Raw genomic sequence first — 23,027 nt, 5'->3', positions numbered from 1 at the left:
TTTCTTAATGTTTTTTTGCTCTATCGTTCTCTCTATTCTGTTGATAGAGACATAAAGGAAATTTTGTACTCCTGATTGTATAAACAGCCGTCTTTCAGAGTGTAGTCATTTTTCTCTCAGGTGAATTTGGATTCTATATTTGGAGCTCAAAAACTATTTTATCGAAAACTTGATGTCCCAAATGCAAAAATTAAATGATTCAAACTAGGCTAGTTCAGGGCTAATCATATTGTTCATAATACTGAGCATTAATTAGTAGTAACTAGCATAATAGTGAACAGTAAATAACATAATAGTGAACAGTAGTTCTCAGTACTAATATAATATTGAACAGTAATTAACAGTAACTAACATAACAGTGAATAGTAATCAACAAACAAGCCGCATCTTTAGTACGTAATTAGAAAACGTATGCAAAAAGTATTTTTTGTGACTGAAAGTAAAGAGTCACGTTGAAACTTTAAAAATAAGAAGAAAGAATTCAATAAATAAGGGGGCTGGTACCCCCTTGCCATTCCCTTCTTCACACTAAAGTCTCGAGATAATGTAAATATTAATCATACCCTCGATAAAGCTCCAGCTCAACTTTAGTGTATAGCACGGGCTTTAAGCATCATCAGCTCCACTATTATGACTATATAGGATAATTTCTTCGTTTATTTTAATTTCATTTATTTTTATTAAAATGATACTTACAATGTTTTTTTTTTTTTTTTGCCAAATGAAAGTACGTCGTGACTTAAACTTCAAACAAACAGAAATTAATAGAGCTGTCCTATCCTCGAGTTTCTTTTCTTTACTCTGAAGTTTAACCAGTGTTTCACTAAAAGGAACAGTAGTTTAGGGTGCATTAAATATAGCAGGCTGATATACAAATACTTATTTACCGATTGCTCGTCGTGACTTAAACTTCAAACAAACAGAAATTAATAGAGCTGTCCTATCCTCGAGTTTCTTTTCTTTACTCTGAAGTTTAACCAGTGTTTCACTAAAAGGAACAGTAGTTTAGGGTGCATTAAATATAGCAGGCTGATATATAAATACTTATTTACCGATTGCTCGTCGTGACTTAAACTTCAAACAAACAGAAATTAATAGAGCTGTCCTATCCTCGAGTTTCTTTTCTTTACTCTGAAGTTTAACCAGTGTTTCACTAAAAGGAACAGTAGTTTAGGGTGCATTAAATATAGCAGGCTGATATATAAATACTTATTTACCGATTGCTCGTCGTGACTTAAACTTCAAACAAACAGAAATTAATAGAGCTGTCCTATCCTCGAGTTCCTTTTCTTTACTCTGAAGTTTAACCAGTGTTTCACTAAAAGGAACAGTAGTTTAGGGTGCATTAAATATAGCAGGCTGATATATAAATACTTATTTACCGATTGCTCGTCGTGACTTAAACTTCAAACAAACAGAAATTAATAGAGCTGTCCTATCCTCGAGTTCCTTTTCTTTACTCTGAAGTTTAACCAGTGTTTCACTAAAAGGAACAGTAGTTTAGGGTGCATTAAATATAGCAGGCTGATATATAAATACTTATTTACCGATTGCTCGTCGTGACTTAAACTTCAAACAAACAGAAATTAATAGAGCTGTCCTATCCTCGAGTTTCTTTTCTTTACTCTGAAGTTTAACCAGTGTTTCACTAAAAGGAACAGTAGTTTAGGGTGCATTAAATATAGCAGGCTGATATATAAATACTTATTTACCGATTGCTCGTCGTGACTTAAACTTCAAACAAACAGAAATTAATAGAGCTGTCCTATCCTCGAGTTTCTTTTCTTTACTCTGAAGTTTAACCAGTGTTTCACTAAAAGGAACAGTAGTTTAGGGTGCATTAAATATAGCAGGCTGATATATAAATACTTATTTACCGATTGCTCGTCGTGACTTAAACTTCAAACAAACAGAAATTAATAGAGCTGTCCTATCCTCGAGTTCCTTTTCTTTACTCTGAAGTTTAACCAGTGTTTCACTAAAAGGAACAGTAGTTTAGGGTGCATTAAATATAGCAGGCTGATATATAAATACTTATTTACCGATTGCTCGTCGTGACTTAAACTTCAAACAAACAGAAATTAATAGAGCTGTCCTATCCTCGAGTTCCTTTTCTTTACTCTGAAGTTTAACCAGTGTTTCACTAAAAGGAACAGTAGTTTAGGGTGCATTAAATATAGCAGGCTGATATATAAATACTTATTTACCGATTGCTCGTCGTGACTTAAACTTCAAACAAACAGAAATTAATAGAGCTGTCCTATCCTCGAGTTCCTTTTCTTTACTCTGAAGTTTAACCAGTGTTTCACTAAAAGGAACAGTAGTTTAGGGTGCATTAAATATAGCAGGCTGATATATAAATACTTATTTACCGATTGCTCGTCGTGACTTAAACTTCAAACAAACAGAAATTAATAGAGCTGTCCTATCCTCGAGTTCCTTTTCTTTACTCTGAAGTTTAACCAGTGTTTCACTAAAAGGAACAGTAGTTTAGGGTGCATTAAATATAGCAGGCTGATATATAAATACTTATTTACCGATTGCTCGTCGTGACTTAAACTTCAAACAAACAGAAATTAATAGAGCTGTCCTATCCTCGAGTTCCTTTTCTTTACTCTGAAGTTTAACCAGTGTTTCACTAAAAGGAACAGTAGTTTAGGGTGCATTAAATATAGCAGGCTGATATATAAATACTTATTTACCGATTGCTCGTCGTGACTTAAACTTCAAACAAACAGAAATTAATAGAGCTGTCCTATCCTCGAGTTCCTTTTCTTTACTCTGAAGTTTAACCAGTGTTTCACTAAAAGGAACAGTAGTTTAGGGTGCATTAAATATAGCAGGCTGATATATAAATACTTATTTACCGATTGCTCGTCGTGACTTAAACTTCAAACAAACAGAAATTAATAGAGCTGTCCTATCCTCGAGTTCCTTTTCTTTACTCTGAAGTTTAACCAGTGTTTCACTAAAAGGAACAGTAGTTTAGGGTGCATTAAATATAGCAGGCTGATATATAAATACTTATTTACCGATTGCTCGTCGTGACTTAAACTTCAAACAAACAGAAATTAATAGAGCTGTCCTATCCTCGAGTTCCTTTTCTTTACTCTGAAGTTTAACCAGTGTTTCACTAAAAGGAACAGTAGTTTAGGGTGCATTAAATATAGCAGGCTGATATATAAATACTTATTTACCGATTGCTTATCAGAAGTACTGATCGCAATATTTGAAATGACAATTTTCTCATTTTATGCTAAATAAATAAGCCCAATGACTATCAATGTAGTTAAATAAAATTTAGTTTTCGCCAAATCATCATATTTTATCACAAAAAAAGTCACTTTTGTGACAGTTGCAGGGGGTCAAGGAACAGTTCAGTATTGAATAACATCTGTTCATGTTAAGTTTTTATGTCATACTATATTTTCAATTGAAAAACCTGCTTTTAGCGCTTCATTTCTGTTCGTTTTTTATATTTCATAGATTTATTAAGTCCTTGCTTCTTATGCTAAAGCTTAATTAGTGAATTAAAATGCCTAGAACATAAGGGCTGATTTGAGTGTACTTGGTGTACACAGTAAAATAGAAGTTCCTTAAGTATTAGGTAAGAAGTGAGTTTAGGCTTAAGTAAGACCAGGGTTGCCACCCCTAGTGATTTTTCAGTATTTTTATTGATTTTTTATATTGTTTAAAAAAAAAACACTAAGTAGCACATAAATACTAAACTATTGAAGAAAATCGCTAAATCAACAAAAATCACTAAAAAGTTTTGATTTTTTTTTACCACGTTTTACACTACAGTTTTACACTACAAAACATTGAGTCTGAAGGGTTCTAAGGAAATATGGTAGGAGGAGGGACCTAGTTGCTCTCCGTCTGCTTTTTTCTGTTAAAAAGGGCAGTATAACTCACTACTTCCGTTCAAATGAGAAAAAAACTGTAAATAACCTCTCGATATCCCGTTAGTCACCTCAGTGTCCTTTTATAATAAGTAATGATTTGAATTTAATTACATTTTGTTAACATAACTGAATATGCGAAATATCCAAAAAAGGAACCCTCCCCCTCCTATTTTATGCTTATATAGTTTTTTACATAACTAAACTGACTCGATTTTTAATCTAATGACTGACTAAGGAACGACTGTTCTGGAATGTCAAAACAAAACAGTGACACTATGTCTGAGAACGAAAAAAGATTACAACTTATGCATAAGTGTTTTTTTGTTTTGTTTTTTTTTTTTTTTTTCAATGAAAAAATGTTGATAACACAAGAAGACGGACAAAACTGTCTGTATTACGGCCAACTGTATCAAGTTATCAAATTACAACATATAATTGAAATATTTGTTATGTTGGAGCCCTACTATCCCTTATTTTCTTTTTTTTCGTTTTTCAATATTCAAATCCTCTAATATTGGAAACATTTCCATTTGTTAGTGTTTTTGCTGCTAACAAGTGACTCCTGTGTTTTCTAAGCTGTGTAATTTAGAAATAATTGTGCAGAAAATCTCAGATTTAAAAGATGAAACAGACTCTTTTTTACGAATAGCTAAGAGCTTGAAAAATGAAGATTTGATTTTTGATTTTCGTACATATTGACGAGTCAGACAGTAATTTAGGGGGATGACCTATCCCGGTACTCCAGCGGTGTACCGCTTTAAAATTCTTAGAACTGCTTTAGAGTTTTCGTTATTCTTCTTCTAGATACTGTACAAAATTAAAGGCAATAAATTATTTTATACCCGTTGCCTATTTGGTTTGTTTTATCGTGAAAAGAAAAGAAAAGAATAAAATGGGGGTTTAAATTAGGTATTAGTTTGTTGCATGCCATGTAGAGACTCAAGTTCTAACAGAGAAGCTCTAAATTCATTTCTCTAATATTTTGCAATTTCTGTCGGTTATTACTTTCGCGTGTGCATAACAGTTCTACAAATTACAAAACTGGCGTTACAACTTTTTTTCATTTAAGCTGTCAGAGTTTGTTAGTGTTTCGCATCGCTATGAGGCTAAGAACTTTGAAAAAAAGAAATTTTCGATATGTTTTTATTGTGACAAGTTTAACTTTACTATTTCTATTTATAAGAAACTATCATAATAATGTGAAGCCCTGTCCCAATTCAACCGAGTGGCCATTAGATAGGGATATGGATGACATGTGCTTAATAAATTATATTAGAAAATACAGGATGGAGCTGCCATCTCAACTACCTTACAATATGAGCTCAGAAAGCATGAACAGAGCTAGCACAATCATGAGTTCACAATTGATGGGAATGGACCATTTCTGGACTGATGCTGTTTTCTTCGCTGAGAAGATGATTCCCGAGGTTAGATTTTTCTTCTATTTTCCTTCTTAAGGTTTCACATGCCAAATTTTACTGGAGTAAGAGGGGAGGGAAACTCGAAGAACAGCCGTTTCTGGGCACAAAATTCGTGAAACGGTTACAGCTCTCGAAACTGATAGGTAACTACTGAAAGCAGTCATTTTTCTTTTATTAATATCATAGAAATAGAAAAAAGATATAGGCCAGATCTCGTCAGTTTTCTTTTGAATTCTATTTTGAAATTATAGTGTAAGTCCGGGTTAACGGAAGAATCTGACCGCAAAATCTTTCAGAATCAGGCTTCCATTAACATGTTTGATTCATGCACGGAAAACTCTTGTTTAATCCAATTTATGCCATAGACCTCTAGGCCATGTTTTATAGGTCCTCTATAATACTCAGTACACCAATACAGGGTTGTCATGCGTGTACATTGAGCGGATTATCTCTCCTTTAATATTCCTGAAGAAACCGTAGACCAAAAATATTCCAAGAAATGATAAAGAAGTATAGATCAATTTCACATTTGTGATGTATTTTTTTAAGTTTCTTTGGTATTCCCTCCCCCAAGACCATCCGCCAACAAAAATGCTGGTTACAGCCCTTGAGATTTGCATCAGTTTCTACCTCCACCCTCCCCTAGTCTCTCCAGGCTCTCCTTTAAAACAGATTTATGTCTGTTTATAGCCTAGTTACCTACGAGTAACTTTTGTTTGATGCAATTTATGCCATGGACCTCTAGGCCAGAAAAATAATGACCAATTCAAAGATTTATCCTTTTTAGACGAGGTTGTATTCCACATAGAATTAACCAAAGGTCTTAGTAGCTGTTTTAAACTCTTTCGGAAGATCTTTCGGAAAATAATTACAGACTTGCCCTTTTTATCAGTCAGAAGGGATGTAACTGAATACAAGGCCCCTCCCCTTGTTGGTCTAAGGTCCCATCAGAAATAACAAAAGGTGTAAAGTATAAGGTCAAAACAGTTTGTCCAGTAATGATTAATGAGATACACAGACCGTATTTCTGAGACGTTTTGAGTATAATGCTAGAAACAAACAAACTAAATTCAACCGAAACTGTTTTTTTTAATAAAGGTATAAAATGAAAGCGAAACTCAAAAAAACGAAAATTCTTCTTTTTATTTGAGGAATGGTGACTCGCGCCCTCTTCTGCAATATTTTTTTTGAACTCCAGTGCTTTAAAAATGTACGCTCTAGCACAGGGGAAATATGGAAAAAAATTATTCAAATCCCAAAAGTATGAAATAGATTCACAATCACCTAAAAAAAATTCAGTTAAATATTTTAAGGGCAATTGTAAATGTAATACCCGCAACCGTCATATGGCTGCATTTATCCCACTCAGAAATATTCTCAATAACGTAAAGATTGAGGAATTAGGGGGGGGGCTACAGCCCCCCCCCCGTGCATACTACATAATTTTGTTTTTGTTCTGAGTTTTAAAAATGAAGTCTTAAAAAGAAAAGAGCCGTTCTGTACCTTCGGAGCTTAGAAAAAAGGAGCTTAGGGCATCCAGGAAGAGTCACTAATTGTCCATAACCTATGCGACTGCCAAGACATCCTTCCATTCACGTTGAAGGAGACACTGAAATATGAGAGGTCAGTTCGGTGGCTGTCTCATAAGGTGTTTTTGGGGCGTCCTTTTCATCTGGTACCGTTTTTGGGTCTAATAGATATTCAGAATGCAGCTTAAACGCACATTTTTGAGCACAAGGAGTTTCCTTTCAAGGTGTTTGTCTTAGTGCCAGATTTCAAAACCATAGTAAAGCATTTACTAGCATATATAGACGCTACTGTTGAACAGTCTCAGATTGAATCGGATTTAGTAGAGCTGGCTGCACCAAATCTGGGTCAGTTTCCTAATATATACATTGCCCTTGCCAATTCTAAGCTTGAATCTTCTGTGGCAGGACCCAGTCTTGTTGATTATGCTCCCTAAGTACTTAAACGCCATGGCCTGCTCATTGGTCTGGTTTCCACAACTTAGGTTATGTGTTGGCCTTACTTTTTGTTTCGTTGGCATTGATTTTGAGGTTGAAGGATTCAAAAGCGTATTTGACTTGGCTGAGGTAATGCTGAAGCTTTTTCTAGTAGGTCTCTAGGAGACTGATATCATCTGCAAAATGAATACCTCATAGTCTCCTATTTTCTAACTAGATTCCATGGTCGTCACATGTCATTCATTATAGTTGATGAATAGTAAGGGTGATAGCAAACAACCTGGCTCCATCCCTGTCATGATCTGGAAGGAACGGGTGTTCCCATTATTTGTCTCTACGAATGCTCTGTTTTCTGCAATCCCTCGCTCTTTACGCTAAAGTTTTTAATTGTTTTAAAAAGTAGATTTGTGGCAAAGAGTCAAACTTTAGCGTAAAGAGCGAGGGATTGCGAAGGGGACAACCCATTTCATATACGGAGTAATTTCTGTTCGTTTTAAGTTTTAATGTCGCTCCTTACTTTCAGTTAAAAGAACTAGTTTTTTTTTAATTTAATTTCTGAACGTTTTTGAATTAATGCATGTTTGATTTTGGCTCTCCGTACATAAATTATTAAAATTAAATTTGCCTATTATTTTTTTTGGCTAAATGGCTTTATCTTAGTTTAGATCAGACGATTTTGAGAAATAAGGGGTGGGCAAGGAGGCCTAGTTGCCCTCCAATTTTTCGGTTACTTAAAAAGGCAACTAGAACTTTTAATTTTTAACGAACATTTTTATTAGTAAAAAATATACGCAACTTAAGAATTAACTTACGTAACAAACTTTTATATTCTTATATTTTTGATTATATATATGAAGGGATTTGTCCCCTCGTTAATGCCTCGCTCTTCACACTAAATCTTAAGTTTTGTCCCAATTCTTTAAGAATGACCCTTGAATCAGAAAGGCCGTAGAATAAATAGTTGAAATTACTAAAAATACTTTAGCATAAAGAGCGAAGTATTTATTTCCTCCTAAATACCTCGCTATTTATGCTAAAGTATTTTTAGAATCCCTCGGTAGCGTAATAATCTCTGTTCGTTTTAAGTTTTAATGCTACTCCTTACTTTCAATTGAAAAAAAACTCTTTCATGTTTATATTTTCATTGTTTTTTTTAATAGTAATGCTAGAAAATCCTGCGCCCTTTTCATTGAATTCCTCATCCCCCATTAAATATTCCTCCAAGGAAAGATCCTCCCACATAGCCCCATCCCTTCAACCCCACACCAAAACCAAAAAAATCCCCCTGAAAACGTCGGTACACTTCCCAATAACCATTACTGTATGTAAACATTGGTCAAAGTTTGTAACTTGCAGCCCCTCCCCCAGGGACTTTGGGGAAGTAAGTCATCCCCAAAGACATATTTATTATGGTTTTTGACTATGTGGAACAAAATGCCTATCTCAAAATTTTGATCCGTTGACTTTGGGAAAAAATGAGCGTGGGAGGGGCCTAGGTGCCCTCCAATTTTTTGGTCACTGAAAAAGGGCACTAGAACTTTTCATTTCCGTTAGAATGAGCCCTCTTGTAACACTCTAGGACCACTTGGTCGATACGATGACCCCTGGGAAAAAAAAAAACAAATAAACACGCACCTGTGATCTGTCTTCTGGCAAAAAATACGAAATTCCACATTTTTGTAGATTGGACCTTGAAATATTTTCTATAGGGTTCCCTGATACGCTGAATGCGATGGTGTGACTATGACTTTTAGGGGGTGTTTCACCCTATTTTCCAAAATAAGGCAAATTTTCTCAGGCTCGTAACTTTTGATGACAAAGACTAAATTTGATGAAACTTATATATTTAAAATCAGCATAAAAATCCGATTCTTTTGATGTATCTTTTAGCATCGAAGCTTCGTTTTTTAGAGTTTCGTTTACTATTGAGCCGGGTCGCTCCTTAGTAATTTACACTGCGATCTGCTGAGACTAAGCCTACGACCGGGAGATTTGTCTTGCCAGCGGGCAAGTCCCCCAAATTCACTTGAATGAATTCAGTGTTGGTTGTGAGGCGGGCTGTTGATGTGTTTGTCTGTAAGAGATGTGTAACGAGGACAGAGAGAAAGGGGGGTCAACCTAACCCCATTGTCTGGGTAATGGATCTTAGGTTGTCTCTCGGGGCAAAAGTGTCAAGACTGGGGGGAATGTCTTGACACGGGCAGTGAACGGGGAATCATGCTATTCCTCTTTTTTCTGTCCTTTTTATGGAAAACCACGAACTGTTTGAAACACAAATACGTGAAAATCTGATTGAAAGAAGTTTAAGATATTTTTTGAAAACTTGACTTTACATTCATATGATATGATTTCTTGCTAATGAATCCGTGCTAGGCACACTAGATACGGGGATGCAGCTAGAGCCTTAAGTAAGGAGGAGAAAATGTCGACAAAATCGTCCAGTATGCCGGCAAATACAGACGCACAAGCTAAATTGCCAAGGCAAATAGGTCAATTTTCCAAGGTATTGGCCTGTGGTTTTGACACCTTCACACCTCCCTCCTCCCCACTTTAAAATACCCCCTCTCCCCCTGTTGTACCCCTGACTGGATATCAGGGTTTTAACTGATTAAATCTTGGATATTTCACCCACGCACATGAACATTCATTCAACAGGAGCCGTGTGGTTTATTGTATTCTTTTAGTTATTTTGGTAGAAGATGTAAGTTCTTGGAGTTACCATACATTTAGAACATTTGTGCACCATATGTGTATTGTCAAGTGTTGACAACAAATATACTTTGACTCACCTCTGCTCCTCTCTCCGCCATGGTCAGACTTAGCTGGTGGCTCCACCCCCAACGACTGAACATGTAAAATTACCTGCGGAAATCTGTTGCCATCTCCTGGACAAGTTGCGCATTTTATGACAAGGTGAAACCTACAAGTCGCAATTTCTTATTACATCAATTGAGAGGGTGCTTAAATGATCCCTTTCTTAGAAGACCTGTTACACAGAGGTGAACTTTAGCATAAGAACACAAAGTTGCAGATGTGACAGTCCCTTTACTGTTAAAATTACTTTAAGGAGGAGACTATAAAAGAGTAAGAATTGCTTTAAAAATATTTTTTTCTTAATGAGATTAAAAAGCATCATTATGACCTTACAGAAACAGAAATGTATAAGAGTAGCCACCATCCACTTAACTTCTTGGTCTAAACGTAAAAGAGTGGATTTTTTGATCCAAAATTGAATCAAATTTTGCACAAGAACAACGTGATTTTAAGTTTAGAAGACGTTCCTCTCCGCTACTTTAACAAAAGAAAGGGCTGATGTATTTAAATTTGCTTTAAACTTTTTAGATGAATCCCCCTTTATATGGATCATTTTGATGGACTTCGTCTTAAGGAGCACAGGAAAGGCAATTGGAGACCATGGAATCAAATGGGGAGGAAGAACGCTCCTGGACTTAGATTATGCTGATGATTTAAGCATATTAGATGAAAGTGTGAGCAAAATGAATGAATTTTTAGAGGTTTTACGAGTTCAGGGTGCTAAAATAGGCTTGAAAATTAATGTTAAGAAGACTAAGTCACTAAGGATAGGAATAAGTGAAGATGAACAGGTGACATTAGGTAACGAAAAGATTGATCAGGTTGGGAGCTTCAGTTACCTTGGTAGTATTATTAGTAAAGATGGTGGGAGCAGTGAAGATGTTAAAGTAGAATAGCTAAAGCTCAGGGTGTTTTTTCACAGTTAAAAAAGTTTGGAAGAATAGAAAGATAAGTCTACAAACCAAGATTAGAATATTGGAAGCTACAGTGATGACAGTGGTCAAATATGGCTCTGAAGCATGGGCACTCCGAAAAGCAGATGAAAATTTACTAGATGTTTTCCAGAGAAATTGCCTACGGATTGTTCTGGGTACCCGGCTGGCTGACCGTATTTCAAACAGTAGGTTGTACGAAAAGTGTGGTTCAATCCCGCTTTCTGGGGCTATAATGAAGGAAAGGTTGAGATGGCTAGGCCACGTTCTACGGATGAAGGATGACAGATTACCGAAGATTGTCCTTTTTGGCCAACCGTCTAGGGCTACACGGAAAGCAGGTCGTCCTTGTCTGGGTTGGGAGGATGTCATAAATAAAGATTTAACGGAAATGGGAACTTCCTGGGAGGGTGTAAAGAGGGAGGCTTTAAACAGATTAGGTTGGAGGAGGAGCGTGCGTGGCTGTGTTGGCCTCAGGCGGCATGGTGCTGCAGTGAGTTATTAGTAGTAGTAGTAGTAGTTATTTTTGATTAGTCTTTATTATCTTTATTATTTATCTTTATCTTTATTAAGGATTGCCGTTTTTAACCAGTGCTATACAAGAAATTGGGAAACAGCTTATTTTACTAACAATAGACAATAGATTTGAATTGAATAGGATCAAATAATACATTTTGATAGATTTAAGTTAAAATTCTTTTCTAAATTTAGATAAATAACCAAATTGTCGAACTGTAACATTCTTTAAGAAAAATACAGGCGACAGGTGGATTGATAATATATTTACCAAATAAATGGAGAAAATTAAGACAGAAACTATATTACTAGCTTTATTTAAAATGTATCATTCATGGAGAAAAAAAAGTTGTTTGGATTCTTTTTTCTTGTCTCTGTATTTGAACATAGAAAACTGCAAAATCACAAGTTAATCTTAGGTTTGTTTTTAGTAATAACCCTTCCTTTTTGTCAGCGGACTGAATTGATTTGGCCTTTGATCGTTTTATCTGTTATTTATTTTTTCTTACTTTTAAATAATGCATACTAATTCATAATTTCAATTGAAGGAGAAGCGAACCAAACGATTTTTTGAATGTGGTGCTTCAAATGGTGAATTTATGTCACAGACTTATTTTGCTGAAAGATTTCTCGGTTGGACTGGAATGCTGGTTGAAGCCGATATGTATTATTTCAATATTATGAAAGAGAAACATAGGAAGGCCTACCAATTCTCCCTTTGTGCCAGTACCTCAACAAAGAGTAATAAGGCTACCTTTTTACATGTGGAAAAGTGGAGGAACAATGGTACCGAGCGTAAGTTTCCTTTTTTACAGTGACAATGTATGTATGGTAAAATCTAGAGGTGTTTAAAGGGAGAGGAGAGAGAGAAGGAGAAAGAGACAGAAATAGAGAGGGAGATGAAGTGAGGAATAGAAAGAGGGGGAGAGAGAGACGGGCAGACAGGCAGGCAGACATATAGACAGACAAGACAGATAGAGAGAGATAGGGAAAGAGAGAGAGAAAGAGAGAGGGAGAGAGAGAGAGAGAGGAAAGAGAAAGCACGATTCTATGTCCGTCAAATTATGCTGCCAAGATGTTAGTTGGTTTAGTGGTTATTATTTTGTTTTGAAGGTGTTGTAAGTTTATTGTTTATTCTATTCCTTGTAGATTTTAGCAATAGATTGATATTACGTCATAGAAAGAAATTCAGGTGATCTAAGAACGATTTCTTCTTGCATAAAAGTTGTTTATTAACTTGTTTTGAGTATTTCTCGTAGTTCGATTTATTAGTCACATGATCTGGGTCAGAAAACCCTGCTTTAGTAACATATCTAAAAAAATACTTTGTCGAGAGTGTCACTTGCGAACTGTTATATTTTACTTAGGGTAGGCCGCCATGGAAACTTTTATTTGATTAAAATAAAATGCTGGGAAATTTCCAGTAAGCAGACCTACCCCCAGAAAATTTTCCTGGAAGAACGGGGAAAATTTGAGAATGACTGTTCTATAGTGATATCAACCGGAGGGGACAGAAGAGGGTATTCGGTCCTCCCTGTAGATTTTCTGCCCTCTGTAAATTTTGATAACAGTTTGTTTTTAAATGTTTGTATTGAAGAGTGCCCTTTTTTTGGTATTTTCATTGAAAAGGTTGAACAAACGACAAATTCATTCCCCCAAGTTTTGAAAAATATATTTTGACCTCCTCTAATTTTTCGTGAATTGATGCCAATGCGGTCTAAGTTGTTTATGGTAACTTTATGCATCTATTTACGTTCCTTTATCGTGCTTATTTGCTCTAATCATACAATTTTTCTTGTTGGGATTTCCTTATTATTTCTTAATAAGCATTGTTTACTTATAGGTGTTTAGTGTTTCTCTTTCTCCCACCCTTCATTTTGGTTCGAAAAAGCTAATAATCAATAATATAATATAAATCGACAATCTAAAGATAAAAGTTATTCAGTAAGAAGAGGTTTTTCAATAAAGTCCTGTTACGGATGTATTTTTAAATTTGAAAGCAGTATTTGCGAAATAGGAAAGAGGTATTGGCAAATATCCATTAATACAACTGTGTCTTTTGGTACCCAGCTAACGGCCCTTTTGGATCTGAAGCCTTGTTGATGGTGCTACTTTTGGCGCATTTAGCAACATTTAGGATGCGGTTTGTTAATTTTCGTGCTCAGAAAATACTACTATTACTGCTGCTTCTGTTGCTGTTACTACTACTACTAGCACTACGAGCACTACTACTGCTTTTACAATTACTACCACTAACTCACCGCAGCAACAAGCCGAGAGCAGCTTACGCGGCCACGCTCACTCCTCTTCCATCCCAGTCTATTCAAAGCTTCCCTCTTTACTCTCTCCTAGGAAACTCCAGTTTCCAGTATCCAGACTTTAAAGTCTTTCTTATGAAATCTTGTCACTCCATTTAAGTATGACCTACTTTCCGTTTCTAACGCTAATGCCGGGAAAAACTAACGAAGAATCACATAAGCGATTTTGCAATTCATTGGTCAGAAACAGAAACATGACATTATTTTTGATAGTATAACTTTTGGGAATTAATAATTTATGCCTTATATGGTTTTAATTTATCTAGCAATGAAGCATAGGAAATATGGAACAATTATCAAATTTTTCATTACTGAATTTACTGAAAACTCCTTGTAGCACCAAGCCAGCTGTTATCAACACAGCTATGCACACTTCTTTTTCACCAAAATTTATTCAAAAGCTTTTTAAACCCTCCCAAGAAGTTTCAAATTCCTTTAAGTCTTTCATTATGATCTTTTCCTGGCCCATTCGGGAACGACCTGCTTTTCATTTGGCCAAAAAGGGTGATCTTTTGCAATGTGTCATCCTCCATCTACTGAACATGTTCTGGCGATCTAAACCTTTTTCTCGTTGTAGCCCTATAAATCAGAATATATACACATTTTTCATATAATTTAATGTATAAAGTATCGTCAGTCAGACGAGTACACAAAAACAATCCTGGACAAATTCTTTGGAAAAAAATCTAACGAATCCTCGTCCGTCTTTGGGAGCGTCTGTGTTTTAGAACCATATTTAACCAATGTCATCACAGATGTATCATATACTCTAATCTCTATTTGCAGACTTATCTGCCCATTCTTTCAAACCTTTTTTAACTGTGAAAAATACCCTGGACCCTAGCTATTCTTCTTTTTACGTATTCACTGTATTTACTGTTTTTTATATTTAATTTTTGATATATCATTTAGGCTAGTAGCTAAGTTAATTCTGCAAACCTTGGCGTTGAAAAAAGAAATTATAAATACATAGTTAATGTTAAAAATAAAAATTAATAAATGTGCAAACAAACCGTATCAGCAATTCTACGCCTCGGTCATGAGTGTAGAGGAGATTTCGTAAAATATTACGCTCCAAAACGGAATTTTAGCTCTTTTTTCTCCTTCTTTTACAGTTTTTGTGCCAGGGAATGGACAAATAATGGACGAGGATAAAGATATCCCAGATGGATTTAAAACAGATGGTACAAAACTTGTTGATGTCTTTTGTGTCCCTATATATTCTATAATGAAGGCAATAAACATGCTTTCCTTAGATATTTTCTTCCTTGATGTGGAAGGGCCAGAGTTGGAGATATTGAAAACAATACCTTTTGAAAAGATTGATGTTTCAATATTTGTTGTAGAACATAACAATGTCTCGGGAAAGTTGAAGAAATTAGAAGAATTTTTCAGTGAAAAGGGATATTTTCTCCAAGAAAGTTCTGTGATAGATTCCCTTTTTATTCGAAAGGAGTACCTTGGAAATGCAAAAGAGGAATTTTCGAAATTATTTTATGCTCGCCTTTATGAATGGTTATCTATTTCACCTATTAGAGATTGAGCCATGTTTTTGTATCATTTTTATTTAATTTCAATAAAAGTTTCACGTATTAACACATGCCTAATTTTGTTTAAAAAAAATTGGCATTGACAAACTCTCTAAATATGAGTATCAGTCATGTCATACACAAGAGGACAAGACCAATCAAAAGTACAAATGTATTGCAAGTATCATTATTAGGATAAAGTTACTTTCTCTACGCTCATTTGAGAGAATAAACATATATTATTGATAAAATTACGTCCTTAATGGATTTACAATTGAAAACTGCTCCAAAATCTGTAGTATCATGTCTCGAAACTTCTTAGTTCTAAGGTTTTTTCTGTTGGTAAATAGAGGGGGTTGTATGCCTGCTTTGTTTGTTGTTGCATTAGTGTCTTATTGCCCTGTAAAAATGTGAATAAAGGTGAAAGATTTCATTTCATTTCTGATATAATTTGTTCTTACCTACAAATGAAAATCTTGGAATTATTGTAGTGTTTTCAATAATTTTTTTTTGTTTTTTAGGAAATTATTAAAATGTCGTCAGTAATAGCATTTTTGCTAACATAGCTCCCAAACCTATAAAGAAAAAATCCCAGTTTTTACCAGGAATTCTATATGATGTTTTGACGTCACATAAAAAAAATGATATTTAATAAAAGATTTTAAAAAATGCAATTTTTTGTGAAAAATTAGATCTCACTTTAATTCAATCACTTTCGAATTTTGAAAATTGAAAAAAAACTTTCAATCTCCTTCTGAATGAATCCTCTCCAAAGTTTTATGACCACCATTCCATTAGAGGGCTTTTCTGGCGAACAAATTGTTGATCAACAACTGCGACAGCATATTTTACGATCTACAACTGTAGAACAACAATAGTTTTCCCGAGAACACTAATATTGCAAAAAAAGGAAATATTTTAAGAATCAATCGAAAATTATTTTATGATTTTCATTTAAACTTATATTTACTCTTGTAGTTTTCACTGTTTATTCCCTTTTTCACTTTTGACCAAATTTTGAAAGTTTCATTTAAATATTACAGAAGTTTTTCAGTACCCTTTGGAGGGAAAGGGGTGGGTACAACAAACAAAGCACTTTCTCATGCCTTATTTTTGGTAAGAGATTAAGGTGCTACATAACATAAAAATCTATACATACAATCAATTTTTTTCTCTTTTAAAATAAGAACGAAAACAACTTCCTCATGATATCCATGCTGGAAATTTACCGCTTAAGTTTGACCAACAACTTTGACAAATAACTATTTCAATCTTGGGTTGTTTTCACTCATAATTCCGAACAACTAGAACACGATGGCTAACCAAAAATATCTTGTCAGAATGGATTGTTGATCATCAACGTTGACAAACAATGTCGCCAGAGAAGGCCTTAGTAGTGGCCGATAAAAATATTCTACACAGAGGCCACATCTTTATTATGTACCCTCTATGTGGGATTTTTTGAAACGGTCTTAAGTAGTATGGAACGGCCCATATACCAAAGCTCAGGTCATTTTTAAATGTTCTGCTCTATTGAAGCATTGCATTAGAAATAATGACGACTGGGAACGTCGATAACTACAAAATTAAAATTAAATGAACTTATTATCAAATAACCCTTTGCGAGGGGTCAGGGAAAGTCAGGCCTTGTTCGATAAAATATTGTCGTTTCAGTCGTAAAAAGTTCAGTTAGAGTTTTGAGTTTCAGCTAAGATTCTTCGTTTTCGATGATAAAATTCAAAACATAGGAAAATGGTCTTTCTTATAGGATTTTTAGGGATGTCTTATTAGAGTGTTATTAACTTTTTCAAAACATAGGACAATATACCATCTTAGAGAATTTTTAGAGATGTTTCCTTAGAGAATAATATAAGCTTGTTCAAACCAATGGAAAAGTCCTTCTTAGGAAATTTTTAGAGTTTTTTCTTAGAGAACGATATAAACTTATCCAAGACATAGGAAAATATTCCTTCTTAGAGAAATTTTATAGATTTTTTATAGAGTATGGTATAGACTTATTTAAAACATAGGAAAATAGTCCTTCTTAGAGAATTTTTAGAGATGTTGTCTTAAAGAATGATATAAACTTGTTGAAATCATACGAAAATAGTCCTTCATAGAGATTTTTTACACATGTTTACTTAGAGAATGATATAAGCTTGTTCAAAACATAGAAAAAAAGTTCTTCTTAAATGATATCTAGACATCTTTTCTTAGAGAATGATATACACTTGTTCAAAACATAAGACAACAGTCCATCTTAGAGAATTTTTAGAGATTCTGTCCTAGAGAATAATCAAAGATTACGGAAAACATAGTCCTTACCCTAAAATAATCCTTACATTTACCTGTAATTATAGACCTCCTCCCTCCTAAAAGTCTGTGTGTTTCCGATTTCTTGTTTTAGGATGAATCTTCAATTCGTCGTCATTTAAACAATTAAATATCTCAAGCTAATGCTATTTAATATTTCACTAATTCAGTCGCTTCAAAACACTTCTATTTAAGATTACTCTCAGAATCAAAATATTATGATGGCTTTCTTGGTCCAATTGTCTAGCGCACAGATCCATTGGTGGGAAATCTCTTTCGAGTCCTAAAGCGTAAAATCTATTTAAAATATAAAGGTTCCCTTAGGAAAAAATCTTTAAAAAAAAGTCTCAACGAAGAAAAAAACGACTTGAAAAATATATTCAAAAAATCTCTTAATGTGTTACGTAGAATCCCGCGTGTGCACTGTCATTACGTAACATCCCACGTGTGCTCTGCCAATACTTAAGACTTGCGAGTGTACCGTCAATACGCAACACCCGCGTGTGTACCGTACTCAGTTACAAGCGGGAATTCCCCTCGGGCCCTTGAAGAAACACATCCTACGAGAATACGTCATTCCCTATAAATCTATTAAGTCACGCAAGATTATGTCACCCTCAAGATGAGTGAACATTTCCTATTACGTATAAGTGGGGATTCCCACTTGACTGTAACAAGTCAAATAAGATTGCGTCATTCTCAGTAAATCTAACATGTCACACAACATTGCGCCATTCTCAATATAGGTAAGCATTCCCTATTACGTAAGCTTCCCCGCTTGACTAGTGGACCTTGAGATCCAGGATTCCATGCAAGATTGATAAACAGGTGTACTATTACGTGGTAAACAGGTGTACTATAATATTGCGTAAGACCCAGGTGTGCGTAATAACGCCTTGATGGGTTAGTATCTTCAATAGTATGCCCCCTATCTGTGTGCTTGGATCCACAATGGACAAAATCCCGAATTGATGAAAACCTAGGAATGTAAGAATTAATTTTGTTAAAAAGGAATGAAGACACATGAGGGTATTTTACAAAATTTAGTGTGGGAGCGTTTGACATTTTTGCAAAAAAAAACAACAACAAAGATACAGAAAAGGATTTTAAGATCTAGAATGGGGGAGGGGGTAAATTGCGACTCTTCTCTTTGGCTCTTAATTAGTGTATCTAATCTGAGGGGTATGGCCTCGGAATTTTTCTTGCTATTTTCTTTGGCTAGATAAACCACGGGTACTTTGTTGCCGACAAAAATGTTTTGCTCTTTTGTTTTTATATTTTAGCAGGGATAAGGGGAGGGGGGTAGAAGCAGTAGATACTCAAATGTTTGTTCCTCATTTTCTTCCATATGCATTATTGGCAGTGTTTCTTCAGCAAAAAAAGAAAATCACAAAATGTTATGCTACGAAGAATATAAAAGTGGTAATTCAGTGGGATATGATGAACTTTCAACAAAGTTGGTAAAGAATATTGCAAGTATGATTTTGGAACCATTTATATTGTCTATCGCAGCAAAATGGATTGATGTGCTGCTTGGTAATACGAGGCCTGGGGCTTGATCCCTGCCACAGCAAGGTTGGGCGACAAGGTTGCTACTTGTCCCTGTAAAAAAAAAACAAGCAACTCAAACGTCCATTTCATGCCCTATGCACGATCAATGGCTTTAGAGGATCTCTATACTTTTTCCATACTTTCGATTTATGTATTTGTTCAGGTATGTATGTAGATTCCAAGTAGATTCCAAGCACTTTGAGTATTGGTTGCAAGTATTTGGAGTTGCAATTGATCACAGTTCTTTAAGTTACACTAGATACACTAAATCTCTTTTGATATTATTCAATATTAGTAGTAGTTCTTGTAGTAGTAGTAGCACTAGGAGTAGTAGCAGTAGTTGCAGTAGTAGTTCAGTAGCAGTACTACTATTACTACTACTAGTAGTAGTAGTAGTAGTAGTAGTAGCAGTAATAGTAGTAGTAATAGTAGAAGTAGTAGTAGTAGTACTAGTAGTAGTAGTAGTAGTAGTAGTAGTAGTAGCAGTAGCAGTAGTAGTAGTAGTAGTAGTAATTGTAGTATCAGTAGTAATTGTAGTAGCAGTAATAGCAGTAGTGGTAGCAGTAATAGCAGTAGTGGTAGCAGTAGTAACAGCTTATCAGTAGTAGTAGCAGTAACAGTATTGGTAGTATTAGCAGTAGTAGTAGTAGTAGTAGTAGTAGTAGTAGTAGTAGTACTAGTAGTAATAGCAGTATTATCAGTAGTTTACCAACAGTAGTATTAGTAGCAGCAGTTATAGTAGCAGTATTGGTAGTAGTAGTAGCAGCAGTAGTACAGTAGTGGTAGCAGTAGTAACAGTGTTAGTAGTAGTAGTAGTAGTAATAGCAGTAGTAGTAGTAGTTTTTGTAGTAGTAGTGGTATAGTGGTAGTAATAGTAATAGTAGGAATAAGTCAGAAGCACAAAATCCTCGGGGTCCAATCATATCGTTATTTAGGAGTTTTACTTGATTCTCTCGTCATTTTAAATCATATTGATCATTAATAGATGAAACTTTCTCAAATTTTAGTCGATGAATCTCTTCAATATTTTGAAATCTGTTGTAATCGGACCCTTTGTAAAAACAATTTACCACCCTCATTCTCTAATTACTTCTTATTTGAATTACTGCATAATTGTATTCTAATACCTTTGGTACGCATATAAAACCATTACAGGTACTTCAAAAAATGACAGTGAGACCACTTGGAAGTTTTTTATGTTGACCATCAAAACTTTGAAAATGTATCAGAAACAAAAACGATATTTTCAAATAGGTTTATCAATAACTTTAAGCAAGCATAAGGTGAATATCAAACTCTGATAGATCATCCCGAAAATGTAAGCTGAATTTAAAGAAGGATATATTAAAGACGTGGGTCTCAGCGTGAGTATTGTCACAGAGCACTGAACTTTAAGTTTAGTTATTTCCTTTTTTTAATCAAACCCGATTGAACCTTGAATCTGTATTAAGGATGTGTATCGAACGTTGATGATGGAATATTGAAATATGATAAATTTTTCTGTGCGTGTTTAATTTTCGCTATTGTTATTATTGTTATGAAGAATTGGATTATTTTTTCTTTTTATATCCAACTATTTATATACCCGACTTTACGAGCTCTGCTCTCTGTTGGGGGGTGTTGTTTTTTGTATTGCGAAGTGAATTAGATTAAACAGTAAATAAGTTTTTGGAAAACTTACCTTGATAGAAAAAAGGATGACTCAAATAATGAAAAATTTCACCATGTTCTGCTACGAAAAGATTCAGATGAACTCAAAAATGGATTGGGATGGCCATTTCTTTCAACTGGAATTTTTTGTCAATTTTTTGCTGGTTTCACTATTCAATCATCTATGGGTTCTAGATTGATAATTCATGACCTAAGCCCTAAAAATGTTTCGATCGTCTTGAAATTGACCCGCGATGTCTTTGCATCAAACAACTGATCAAACATCATTTTGTTAGCTATCAAATACCTTTTTTCTAAGGAATTCTGTCAATTAGAGACGCAGAGACGGAGTGGAGTCATAAGAGCCCAATTTGTCGTCTACTTTGTTTTGTGGTCCAGCAGTAAAAGGATAGCTTCTCATATGCAAAATTCATTTTTCTGAGGTGCTTTTCGTTTCAGTTCAGCTATGAAAAATTACTTTTTTGGATTATAGCCTTGCGGTGCATAAATTCGTCATAGTCAACTAGTAGAAAACTAAGCAAAATTTCTCAAATTATCAGAATCTAATGGCTCAGAGTAAAATCTATTGCTAGTGCTCTAAAAGTAAGATCCGGGGTTATCGTTTTCCAGAATAAAAAAAAATACTAGAGATAATAGTTTTTTAAACGTATTTTTTTATTTCGTCTATGGGTTTTATATACTCCTTGATTTCGAGGGGGGTAAATAAATAAAATAATTTTAAACTAATATTTTTTCACTTGTCTTTGCTTTTGTATTTTTATCTGAATTATAAGTCAATGGCTCACTTCCAATAGTAGTGACGTCATTAGTCAAATCATAATAACGACTTCGTTTCTTTTACAGATTACACACCCGGTGACGGACGAATACTAAATGGCAAAAAAGGCATTCCAGAAGAATTCAGAACACATGGCACAAAACTCATTGACGTGTTTTGTGTGCCTGTGTATTCAATAATGACAGCAGTAAACATGCCTTCAGTTGATATTTTCTTTCTTGATGTTGAAGGTCCAGAATTGGAAATTCTGAAAACAATGCCATTTGATAAGATTGACGTGTCAATATTTGTTGTGGAGCATAACAGCGTTCCTGGAAAGTTAGAAAGATTAGAAAACTTTTTCCATGAAAAGGGATATGTGCTTCAAGAAAGCTCTATAATCGATTCCCTGTTTGCTAGAAAAGAGTATCTCAAGGAAAGTCGAGATTTTTCTAAGTCATTTTACGATCGCCTTCATGAATGGTTTTTTATTGCTCCTGTTAGAGACTGAATTCTTCTCTATTGTTAGTTTTGCCTATTTTACTCAGCTAAACTTCAAATAGATGTTTAATATTTAGTTTTTTCATGGTTATTATGCAGACCTTTTTACCAAAATTACATACTAAATACAAAGAAAAACTCTATGTGCCTCCAGTGCGGGCGTCTGTACAATATGCTAGGAAAAGCTACGGGCATTATGTTTGAATTTTCATAGTATGCTGTTACGAATGTTCTAGTCAATCAAAAGACAATAATTACACCCAAGTTTTTCAAAAGACGGTATCTGCGATATCTATGGAACGGGTAAGAGTATTAAATTCGAACTTTCAGAGCATTATGAGGAGGATGTTTAACTAAATCAAAAGATAGGATGTGCATCGAAGTTTGTCAAAAGGGTGTATGCACAATGTCATTGGATTGGTTCAAGGAATTCGGTTGAAGCTGCTAGGGCATATTGTTTGGGGTAGTCAATTAATGTATGTACACTTCAAGTTGCAGAATGATGGAGGTATTTTTCCTTCAGACCTATACTAGACCAAAGGTTATGCTGCTTTCAATCGATTTATTCGAATATCCAAAGTACTACATAATATCATCCTAATGTACAAAAGAACAAAGGTTGAGGGCACACCTTCCTCCTCCCCTGCAAAATAGTATGGGGTCAGAAAAGTGTAAGTAAACACTTCCTCAATCAACTTGAAACTTTTGTCCTTTAGTTCTTGGCTAAAAGGGATACTCATGTACAACAACAAATGTATTAATTTTCCTTAAAAGGGTGTTAAAAAGGGGTACTAAAAGGTTTTTCTTTTTAACGGGTTGAACCTACAGCGAATAA

General features: G+C 34.7%; 1 protein-coding gene across 2 annotated transcripts; it reads left to right on the top strand.

The window, feature by feature from the left end:
- The first annotated feature begins 4,961 nt into the window (after window positions 1-4,961).
- Window positions 4,962-22,268, top strand: LOC136037257 (uncharacterized). 2 transcript variants are annotated; one of them, XM_065719888.1, is made up of 3 exons: window positions 4,962-5,332; window positions 12,101-12,347; window positions 14,986-15,460. In XM_065719888.1, the coding sequence occupies exons 1-3, from the start codon at window positions 5,006-5,008 to the stop codon at window positions 15,411-15,413; spliced, it is 1,002 nt and encodes a 333-aa protein (XP_065575960.1). In that variant the 5' UTR covers window positions 4,962-5,005; the 3' UTR covers window positions 15,414-15,460. The 2 variants fall into 2 exon arrangements, with proteins under 2 accessions (XP_065575960.1, XP_065575961.1); XM_065719889.1 differs by lacking the exon at window positions 14,986-15,460 and adding an exon at window positions 21,778-22,268 and having other exon boundaries at window positions 4,963-5,332.
- The last annotated feature ends 759 nt before the right edge of the window (window positions 22,269-23,027 follow it).

This window comes from Artemia franciscana, chromosome 16 (genome assembly GCF_032884065.1).
Source record: "Artemia franciscana chromosome 16, ASM3288406v1, whole genome shotgun sequence".
NCBI classification, from domain to species: Eukaryota; Metazoa; Arthropoda; class Branchiopoda; order Anostraca; family Artemiidae; genus Artemia; species Artemia franciscana.
This window is presented reverse-complemented; position numbering and strand designations above follow the sequence as displayed.